We start from the raw sequence: 12,084 nt of genomic DNA, 5'->3' as shown, positions 1-12,084 counted from the left end.
CATCCTTGCTCTATATGTTTACATAATGGTTTTAGGATTCGAATCAGCAGAATGATTGACCATCAATTCTAAAAGTTATTTCATTGAACATAACCGAGACTTGGTAAGGAAAAAGTGAGCAAGAGAAAACACGAAACCATTGTTGGTCCTATTGATGCGTTATTGAGCGCAAAAAATGTTAAATGGCAATTTCTGTAAACCTTTAACTATGAGTATATTCTAAATATAGACATACTGTTATATTGTGTGTCTAAAGGGGAACTCCCGTATTCGTGAACGTCACAAAAACCTGGCTCATGCTTCAGGTGCCAATAACAATGGTAATGTGTGTAACTTAATCCAGAGGCCTTTGTACAGGCTTTGGAATCCCTTTAATGCTTTTTGAAGTCTCACAATACACACATGTGTCCACATGCGACTACTTGTTATGGTTATGTGTACATAGATACAACAAGGGGCCCTCACGGGAGAACTGTTGATTTACTATAGCTCAGTTACCTAGACAATTGTGCTGTCGTTTGTCTTTAATTATACGGAGATATTCTTTCTGCTGTAGTAGTGACATTGCAGCATAATTGAACTAAATTGGTCTAAAACGACAACATTTTGATGTTACAGTGATTTAAACCCACACGAAGACCCCCGAAACTTTGAGTTAGACATAATGATCGCTTACTAATTTATCATGGAGGCGGAAACTGCGACCATGTGGTTACGAAAAGCAGTGTTTTGGAGTTTGCTTGGAATTATTCAATTCATAGGTAAAATCTACGTTATATTACTTATTTCTTTATTGAATTTACCTTCTGTTAAATTAAGTGAGATCATTATGACTTGGTGTATACATTCTGTGTACCTGTGTAAATGCTAGTCAATCAAAATTCAATGTAAGGCAGTACATATATATTTCGTAAGTATAATAGTCTACCTATATTAGCAGATATAAGCGTACCTCTCGATCTGGTAGTATACCTTTCTACCCAAGTCTAGTATATTTAAACATACCTTTATTAGTTTTAAAAGTGAGCATTATTATATAAGTGTATATATATATTTATTGCATACGACAGGTATCTCAGTCCGGTAGATATACTTTGGTAGTATAATACACTTCTGTATGTTGATAGTGACATATGTATAAGCGTAGCTCTCGATCTGGTAGTATACCTTTCTTCCCAAGTCTAGTATATGTATATATACCTCTATTAGTATACTATGTGAACATTATTATATAAGTGTATATCTGTATTTATTTCATACGACAGGTATATCAGTCCGGTAGATATTCACTATGTGAAACTAACTACAGAAGTATATATCCGATGATATATATAACCTACGACAATTACTCCTTGTAGTATGTGTTTCTTAACATACAGATGTAGTCCAGCGGATGTGTAGGTATCACTCAACCATCAGGATAAGGTCTAGCATACACCTGTAGTCCAGCGGATGTGTAGGTATCACTCAACCATCAGGATAAGGTCTATCATACACCTTTAGACCAGCGGGTGTGTAGGTACCTATGTGAAGCCTTAGAACGTCGATATAAAACAAAAACAAAGTTAACATTTTACTGCACCATGTGGCGGAGAAACAAAAGACTACAGATCCTTATCTAAGGAGTTGCGAAATATGAGTAGAAAATAACACAAGTGGAACACCCTGTATACCTTTAAATATTAACAGGGTTTGGCTGCAACACATAATATTCTAAAGCTAGTATTTCATGTACACTATGCCAGAATATATTCAGCTGCCACTGAAAATTTGCATGTATAATCATTTACTTTGTTATGGAGACAATGTGGTTAGACAAAAGCTTTATACAAAGTATTGCGACAAAAACTTTACACAAAGTAGTACAACAAAAGCTTTATACAAAGTGGTACGACAAACGCTTTATACAAAGTGGTACGACAAACGCTTTATACAAAGTGGTTAGACCATAGCATTATACAAAGAAGTACGACAAAAACTTTATACAAATTGTGGTACAACAAAAGCTTTGTACAAAGTGATACGACAAAAACTTTATACAAAGTGGTACGACCATAGCTTTATACAAAGTGGTAAGACAATAGCTTTACACAAAGTCGTACGACAAATGCTTTATATAAAGTAGTTCAACAAAAGCTGTATACAAAGTGGTACGACAAAAGCTTTATACAAAGTGATAAGACAAAAACTTTATACAAAGTGGTACGACAAAAACTTTATACATAGTGGTACGACCATAGCTTTACACAAAGCGGTACGACAAATGCTTTATATAAAGTAATACAACAAAAACGTTATATACAAAGTGGTACGACAAAAACTTTATACAAAGTACTGCGACAAAAGCTTTATACAAAGTGGTAAGACAAAAACTTTATACAAAGTGGTACGACAAAAACTGTAAACAGTGTGGTACAACAAAAACTTTATATAAAGTGTTACGACAAAAGATATATACAAAATTGGAACTACAAAAGCTTTATGTCTCTCTCTATCACAACACACCGTTATATACTTACGTTGCATGACATAAGCTTTATACAAAGTGGCACGACAAAAGTTTTATACAAAGTGGTACGACTAAAGCTTTATACAATGTGGTACGACAAAAGCTTTATACAAAGTGGTACGACAAAAACTTTACACAAAGTGGTACGACAAATGCTTTATATAAAGTAGTTCAACAAAAGCTGTATACAAAGTGGTACGACAAAAGCTTTATACAAAGTGGTACGACCAAAACTTTATACAAAGTAGTACGACAAAAACTTTATACAAAGTGGTACGACCATAGCTTTACACAAAGCGGTACGACAAATGCTTTATATAAAGGAATACAACAAAAACTTTATACAAAGTGGTACGACAAAAACTGTAAACAGTGTGGTACAACAAAAACTTTATATAAAGTGTTACGACAAAAGATATATACAAAATTGGAACTACAAAAGCTTTATGTCTCTCTCTATCACAACACACCGTTATATACTTACGTTGCATGACATAAGCTTTATACAAAGTGGCACGACAAAAGTTTTATACAAAGTGGTACGACTAAAGCTTTATACAATGTGGTACGACAAAAGCTTTATACAAAGTGGTACGACCAAAACTTTATACAAAGTAGTACGACAAAAACTTTATACAAAGTGGTACGACAAAAACTTTATACATAGTGGTACGACCATAGCTTTACACAAAGCGGTACGACAAATGCTTTATATAAAGTAATACAACAAAAACTTTATATACAAAGTGGTACGACAAAAACTTTATACAAAGTGGTACGACCATAGCTTCATACAAAGTGGTACGACAAAAACTTTATACAAAGTACTACGACAAAAGCTTTATACAAAGTGGTACGACAAAAACTTTATACAAAGTGGTACGACAAAAACTGTAAACAGTGTGGTACAACAAAAACTTTATATAAAGTGTTACGACAAAAGATATATACAAAATTGGAACTACAAAAGCTTTATGTCTCTCTCTATCACAACACACCGTTATATACTTACGTTGCATGACATAAGCTTTATACAAAGTGGCACGACAAAAGTTTTATACAAAGTGGCACGACTAAAGCTTTATACAATGTGGTACGACAAAAGCTTTATACAAAGTGGTACGACCATAGCTTTACACAAAGCGGTACGACAAATGCTTTATATAAAGGAATACAACAAAAACTTTATACAAAGTGGTACGACAAAAACTTTATACAAAGTGATACGACCATAGCTTTATATAAAGTGGTACGACAAAAACTTTATACAAAGTGGTACGACCATAGCTTTATACAAAGTGGTAAGACAATAGCTTTACACAAAGTGGTACGACAAATGCTTTATATAAAGTAGTTCAACAAAAGCTGTATACAAAGTGGTACGACAAAAGCTTTATACAAAGTGGTACGACAAAAACTTTATACAAAGTACTACGACAAAAGCTTTATACAAAGTGGTACGACAAAAACTTTATACAAAGTGGTACGACAAAAGCTTTATACAAAGTGATAAGACAAAAACTTTATACAAAGTGGTACGACAAAAACTGTAAACAGTGTGGTACAACAAAAACTTTATATAAAGTGTTACGACAAAAGATATATACAAAATTGGAACGACAAAAGCTTTTATGTCTCTCTCTATCACAACACACCGTTATATACTTACGTTGCATGACATAAGCTTTATACAAAGTGGCACGACAAAAGTTTTATACAAAGTGGTACGACTAAAGCTTTATACAATGTGGTACGACAAAAGCTTTATACAAAGTGGTACGACCATAGCTTTATACAAAGTGGTACGACAAAAGCTTTACACAAAGTGGTACGACCAAAGCTTTATACAAAGTGGTACGACCATAGCTTTATACCAAGTGGTACGACAAAAGCTTTATACAAAGTGGTACGACAAAAACTTTACACAAAGTGGTACGACAAATGCTTTATATAAAGTAGTACAACAAAAGCTTTATACAAAGTGGTACGACAAAAGCTTTATACAAAGTGGTACGACAAAAACTTTACACAAAGTGGTACGACCATAGCTTTATACAAAGTGGTACGACAAAAACTTTATACAAAGTAGTACGACCAAAGCTTTATACAAAGTGGTTCGACAAAAACTTTATACAAAGTGGTACGACCATAGCTTTATACAAAGTGGTACGACAAAAACTTTATACAAAGTGGTACGACCATAGCTTTATACAAAGTGGTACGACAAAAACTTTATACAAAGTGGTACGACCATAGCTTTATACAAAGTGGTACGACAAAAACTTTATACAAAGTGGTACGACCATAGCTTTATACAAAGTGGTACGACAAAAACTTTATACAAAGTGGTACGACCATAGCTTTATACAAAGTGGTACGACAAAAACTTTATACAAAGTGGTACGACCAAAGCTTTATACAAAGTGGTACGACAAAAACTTTATACAAAGTGGTACGACCATAGCTTTATACAAAGTGGTACGACAAAAACTTTATACAAAGTGGTACGACAAAAGCTTTATACAAAGTGGTACGACAAAAACTTTATACAAAGTGGTACGACAAAAACTTTATACAAAGTGGTACGACAAAAGCTTTATACAAAGTGATAAGACAAAAACTTTATACAAAGTGGTACGACAAAAGTTGTATACACAATTGGAACGACTGAAGCTTTATGTCTCTCACTATCACAACACACCGTTATAAACTTACGTTGCATGACATAAGCTTCATACAAAGTGGTACGACAAACATGTTGTGTCACTTTTCTATCACTGTAGCCTTAACACGATCAAATAATTGTACCACTTTGTTTGATGTACTCTAACAGTCATATTATATTGTTTTCTTATTGTCCATTGTAACACCAGAAGAGGTATGTTACAGACGTGGGTGAAGCGGCGTACCGGAGCGGTTACAGGAGCTACAGAAGTTACAGGAGTGGTTACAGTAGCTACAGGAGTTATAGAACCTACAACTCCTACTACCGGAGTTACTACTACGGGTACTACGATGCTGGGTCTGGAGGTAACATGTAAGTATATGTATGTACCTGGGACCTTATATAGACTTAGCCAGCAATATCAGTGAAGGGATTGTGATATTATCCTATCCTTTGTTCTTCATTTTATTTCAAGTATGGATGTACTGGTTTAATTTTTAAAAGATATAGACAATGTATAGTACCCGTAGCCCTAGCCCTTACCATAAACTCTACCAAGAAAAGAGATATTATCTCTATGTGCATTAAGAACCTACATTATTTGATGATGTTTAAATCGACAGAACATTACATTTGCCCGACGTCATCCAAAAAATGCCTACGCTTCCGGTTCCGCTTCTGAGCTCATATCCCATGATCCTGTTATTCTGAACTGGAATGTTGTCCATCTATGTTGAGCTTATTTTTCTTTTAGTTTGTTTTTGTATCAGTCCCAATGATTGGTATTGTTTCTCCCTATAGGACAGCCGCCATTGTAGGAGGAGTGATCGGAGGCGTGTTCCTGATAGCACTCGTGTTCTTCGTCATCTTCCTCCGGTGTAAATATGTGTCATCTTACCGTCGTACGTCCCCGGTCGTCGTCGTTACTGAACAGCCAGTGATAATCCGCAAACGTGGTAAGGCGTAACTCAACCTGGTTAAATAAATATCATCTCACAGAAATCGGTCTATGACGCCATGATGGATGTTATTCATATATCCCGTGGTAGGGTGATAGGCAAATTGGTTAACCTGAAGGTCATACTTATAAAAGATATACAGCAATCTAGATCTGTTGTTTGACAAAATTAGGGCACTGTAATCTAATTTTCAGAATTTGACCTGCATTATTTGAAATTGTTATCGGAATCGGAAATTCATTAACAAAGCTCTGTACATGTTGTTTCACAAAATCAGGTCAGTGTGACCTATTTTTCAGAATTTGATCCGCATTACAAAAAATGAAATCGGGTTTAGAAATGAATTCAAAACTGTTCTTTGTTCTATTTTGCTCCCGTGACTTACTTTCAAAGTATAAAAAACAACGAAAAATAAACTAAAATGTATCACCACAATCTTCATTGATTGGAGTGTATACTTCTGCATGGTTCTCTTTTCGGCGGATCTATTTTGAGCGATATAAGATTTTTTGAGCACGCTGTTCTGTGAGATAATCAGTTCCGAGGTACTCTAAACGATTCAGGGACAATTTAAAATAGATGAGGTATATCACCTGGTCGTGGCTTTATATAATCTACGGATATATGAATTGATCGAAATTTTTCTTCATAAAAAAAACACACAATCAATTCTTACATTTTAGAGGCGAAATCCAAACCAGAAAAAGTCATAGTTCCACGAAAGAAAAAAACAGGGCCCCCACTTCCTCTGACTCCACCAGGACATTCGGCTGGACCTGAACCTGGTCAACATCGACCACCAAGCGCGCCCCCTGCCTACGATTCTGTGTACCCCCCGTCAAAGAGCGAGGTGGGAACAGGAGTGTATCCGCCCCCACAACTTGATGAAGTACCGAACGCCTTTGTGTATAAACCACCATTTTAGTCAATTTCTAACATTGTTAGCATGGCATACGACACTTGATTATGTAAGCTGTTTATTATGTGTATAACACTACTGTGTCTCTGTCGTCATGGGACAAAGATGGTTTAAACTTTTGAAAATTGACCAACCCCCATTTCACACATACCGTAAATTACCACAAATAAACACAGCAGGTCTGTAGCCCAGGGCCCACTTTTATAAAACATCTCAACTCTTAAGATTTTCTCAAGTCTAAGATTTCCCATAGACAATACATTGCTATTTTCCTTAACTTTGAGATGTTTTATACAAGCAGGCCCTGCAAGTAAGCCTGTTGCTGCAGATTGAGATTATGTTGCTGCATTATTTTCACCATCAGTCGCTAATTATAAGTGATTAACAAAATTGGTACCGCTCTTACCTTAATTACGGTAAGTCGCTGTAGGTTAGCTTTTATATAATGATTAACAGAATTGGTACCGCTCTTACCTTAATTACGGTAAGTCGCTGTAGGTTAGATTTTATATAGTAATTACCGCTCTTACCTTAATTACGGTAAGTCGCTGTAGGTTAGATTATATATAGTAATTACCGCTCTTACCTTAATTACGGTAAGTCGCTGTAGGTTTTATAAATAGCATTTATTATGTATACACGTTATGTCAGAATCTTTAGATATTATAACAGACAATGATATTCTGTTTATCTCTAAATATTTTATCTATAGCAGATGACTGTTTCTATCTTACTGATGTGTAAAGTTTAACGCCAACCTGGTATTACATTTTTCACTTGCTATACAAAAATCCTTATAAAAGTTGTAAAACGTAGACATTAAAACCACTGCTTCTCAAAATCAGTTTGAGCGAGGCCCGTCAAGAGTATAAATGGCTAAGATTGCTAGATATGGCTTGTTTGTCGGATCTGTAACTTCTCAGGAATACTAAATAATTATAAATGTGTTTTAGTAAGACAGAATTCGATTGTGTTCATGTTTGATAGAAATTTACCAGAAATACAAATAAAACCTGTATGACTGACAACCCTGACATGATATCGGTACCCAGTTATCGTTATAACTTATAGTGTATGACTGACAACCCTGACATGATATCAGTACCCAATTATCGTTATAACTATAGTGTGTGACTGACAACCCTGACATGATATCAGTACCCAATTATCGTTATAACTATAGTGTATGACTGACAACCCTGACATGATATCGATACCCAATTATCGTTATAACTATAGTGTGTTACTCACAACCCTGACATGATATCGGTACCCAATTATCGTTATAAATATAGTGTAAGACTGACAATCCTGACATGATATCGGTACTCAATTATCGTTATAACTATAGTGTGTGACTGACAACCCTGACATGGTATCGGTACCCAATTATCGTTATAACTATAATGTGTGACTGACAACCCTGACATGATATCAGTACTCAATTATCGTTATAACTATAGTGTGTGACTCACAACCCTGACATGATATAAGTACCCAATTATCGTTATAACTATAGTGTGTTACTGACACCCCTGACATGATATCGGTACGTGTGTGACTGACAACCCTGACATGATATCAGTACTCAATTATCGTTATAACTATAGTGTGTGACTCACAACCCTTCCATGATATCTGTACCCAATTATCGTTATAACTATAGTGTCGTTAGTTGTATGATACGGACAACCTGACATGATATCGGTACCCAATTATCGTTATAACTAAAGTGTATGACTGACAACCCTGACATGATATCAGTACTCAATTATCGTTATAACTATAGTGTGTGACTGACGACCCTGACATGATATCGGTACCCAATTATCGTTATAAATATAGGGTAAGACTGACAATCCTGACATGATATCGGTACTCAATTATCGTTATAACTATAGTGTGTGACTGAAAACCCTGACATGATATCGGTACCCAATTATCGTTATAAATATAGTGTGAGACTGACAATCCTGACATGATATCGGTACTCAATTATCGTTATAACTATAGTGTGTGACTGACCACCCTGACATGATATCGGTACCCAATTATCCTTATAACTATAGTGTCGTTAGTTGTATGATACTGACAACCTGACATGATATCGGTACCCAACTATCGTTCTAACTATAGTGTATGACTGACAACCCTGACATGATATCAGTACTCAATTATCGTTATAACTATAGTGTGTGACTCACAACCCTGACATGATATCTGTACCCAATTATCGTTATAACTATAGTGTATGCCTGACAACCCTGACATGATATCGGTACCCAGTTATCGTTATAACTTATAGTGTATGACTGACAACCCTGACATGATATCAGTACTCAATTATCGTTATAACTATAGTGTGTGACTAACAACCCTGACATGATATAAGTACCCAATTATCGTTATAACTATAGTGTATGACTGACAACTTGGCATGATATCGGTACCCAATTATCGTTATAAATATAGGGTAAGACTGACAATCCTGACATGATATCGGTACTCAATTATCGTTATAACTATAGTGTGTGACTGACAACCCTTACATGATATCGGTACCCAATTATCGTTATAAATATAGTGTAAGGCTGACAATCCTGACATGATATCGGTACTCAATTATCGTTATAACTATAGTGTGTGACTGACATCCCTGACATGATATCGGTACCCAATTATCCTTATAACTATAGTGTCGTTAGTTGTATGATACTGACAACCTGACATGATATCGGTACCCAACTATCGTTCTAACTATAGTGTATGACTGACAACCCTGACATGATATCGATACCCAATTATCGTTATAACTAAAGTGTATGACTGACAACCCTGACATGATATCAGTACTCAATTATCGTTATAACTATAGTGTGTGACTCACAACCCTTCCATGATATCTGTACCCAATTATCGTTATAACTATAGTGTCGTTAGTTGTATGATACTGACAACCTGACATGATATCGGTACCCAATTATCGTTATAACTTTAGTGTATGACTGACAACCCTGACATGATATCGATACCCAATTATCGTTATAACTAAAGTGTATGACTGACAACCCTGACATGATATCGGGACCCAATTATCGTTATAACTATAGTGTATGCCTGACAACCCTGACATGATATCGGTACCCAGTTATCGTTATAACTTATAGTGTATGACTGACAACCCTGACATGATATCGGTACCCAATTATCGTTATAACTATAGTGTCGTTAGTTGTATGATTTAAAATGACAAAAGAGCAATTCTAAACATAATTCAACTGTTTATACCCAGATTATGACATTTCGAGGACAAATGAGTACTAGTCTATATGTATCTGTTATAAGCTATTGTAACAAATGAGTAACAGTATATGTATCTGCTATACCTATTGTGATAAATGAGACCAGTATATTATCTGCTATACCTATTGTGATAAATGAGTAACAGTAATTGTATCTGCTATACCTATTGTGACAAATGAGTAACAGTATATGTATCTGCTATAGCTATTGTGACAAATTAGTAACAGTATATGTATCTGCTATACCTATTGTGGTAAATGAGTAACAGTATATGTATCTGCTATACCTATTGTGATAAATGAGTAACAGTATATGTATCTGATATACCTATTGTGATAAATGAGTAACAGTACATGTATCTGCTATACCTATTGTGATAAATGAGTAACAGTATATGTATCTGCTATACCTATTGTGACAAATGAGTAACAGCAATTGTATCTGCTATACCTATTGTGATAAATGAGTAACAGTATATGTATCTGCTATACCTATTGTGATACAAGACTACTAGTACACGTATCTGCTATAACTATTGTGGTAAATGAGTAACTGTATATGTATCTGCTATACCTATTGTGATACAAGACTACTAGTACATGTATCTGCTATAACTATTGTGGTAAATGAGTAACAGTATATGTATCTGCTATACCTATTGTGGTAAAAGACTACTAGTACACGTATCTGCTATAACTATTGTGGTAAATGAGTAACGGTATATGTATCTGCTATACCTATTGTGATACAAGACTACTAGTACACGTATCTGCTATAACTATTGTGGTAAATGAGTAACAGTATATGTATCTGCTATACCTATTGTGATACAAGACTACTAGTACACGTATCTGCTATAACTATTGTGGTAAATGAGTAACAGTATATGTATCTGCTATACCTATTGTGATACAAGACTACTAGTACACGTATCTGCTATAACTATTGTGGTAAATGAGTAACTGTATATGTATCTGCTATACCTATTGTGATACAAGACTACTAGTACATGTATCTGCTATAACTATTGTGGTAAATGAGTATATATTCGAGCCACTATCTGACTGTGATAATGACTGGAGCTTAAGATTGTAGGGAAGTTATCGCGGTGTGAAACACTCTCTTCGTCAATCCGAATGTAATATCGGTTACGTATAAATGTCTGTTTATTTGTGTTTGTGTGGAGATAACAATTGTCGTCGGTTTAATTTAGTATGCATTATATCACAATTACAAATGTCTATGTATGTGCGTATTCATTTCGCACTGTTTCATGGACTGGAAATGAAATAATTTCTACAACTGGAAATGGCCACTTTAACTATACCTTTGAGCATTACCTGTTGATATGATTGTCTATTATATATACATTTACTTCAGTATTAAACTATTGTTTTATGTCGACATCTATTTATTAACATAGTGCCGGTTGTACGTACGGAACAATTGTATTGTTTCGTAGTCAGAGTTTATATATGATCATAGACAAACGTGTAAACTTTAACAATTGTAAAATAAACTATTATAAAAACATATTTTGGGATTGTTTTTTATGTTTTAATCACGAGTAATGTATCTTTGATCTGAGATGCGCTATCACATACATTATATAATGTTGTGACATACATTACGATGTGTGTGTGCGTGCGTGTGTGTGTGTGTGTGTGTGTGTGTGTGTGTGTGTGTGTGTGTGTGTGTGTGTGTGTGTGTGTGTGTGTGTGTGTGTGTG

At 35.0% G+C, this 12,084-nt stretch overlaps 1 protein-coding gene across 1 annotated transcript; it reads left to right on the top strand.

Moving 5' to 3' along the window:
- Positions 1–603: 603 nt before the first annotated feature.
- On the top strand, positions 604–7,079 carry LOC110452028. Its single transcript, XM_021500289.1, has 4 exons — positions 604–761; positions 5,399–5,546; positions 5,976–6,130; positions 6,817–7,079. The coding sequence occupies exons 1-4, from the start codon at positions 686–688 to the stop codon at positions 7,056–7,058; spliced, it is 621 nt and encodes a 206-aa protein (XP_021355964.1). The 5' UTR covers positions 604–685; the 3' UTR covers positions 7,059–7,079.
- Positions 7,080–12,084: the final 5,005 nt, after the last annotated feature.

The sequence above is a fragment of the Mizuhopecten yessoensis genome, unplaced genomic scaffold (genome assembly GCF_002113885.1).
Source record: "Mizuhopecten yessoensis strain PY_sf001 unplaced genomic scaffold, ASM211388v2 scaffold6363, whole genome shotgun sequence".
In the NCBI taxonomy this organism is placed as follows: domain Eukaryota; kingdom Metazoa; phylum Mollusca; class Bivalvia; order Pectinida; family Pectinidae; genus Mizuhopecten; species Mizuhopecten yessoensis.
The sequence above is the reverse complement of the archived record's forward strand: the minus strand, read 5'-3'. Positions and strand labels throughout refer to the sequence as shown.

What these genes read in the sequence shown, in the direction of transcription:
- LOC110452028 (XM_021500289.1), top strand. Translation starts at nt 686, where the DNA reads ATGGAGGCGGAAACTGCGACCATGTGGTTACGAAAAGCAGTGTTTTGG. An exon ending in GCTGGGTCTGGAGGTAACAT is followed by an intron (nt 5,547 to 5,975) that starts GTAAGTATATGT and finishes TTCTCCCTATAG; the next exon opens with GACAGCCGCCATTGTAGGAG. An exon ending in AGTGATAATCCGCAAACGTG is followed by an intron (nt 6,131 to 6,816) that starts GTAAGGCGTAAC and finishes CTTACATTTTAG; the next exon opens with AGGCGAAATCCAAACCAGAA.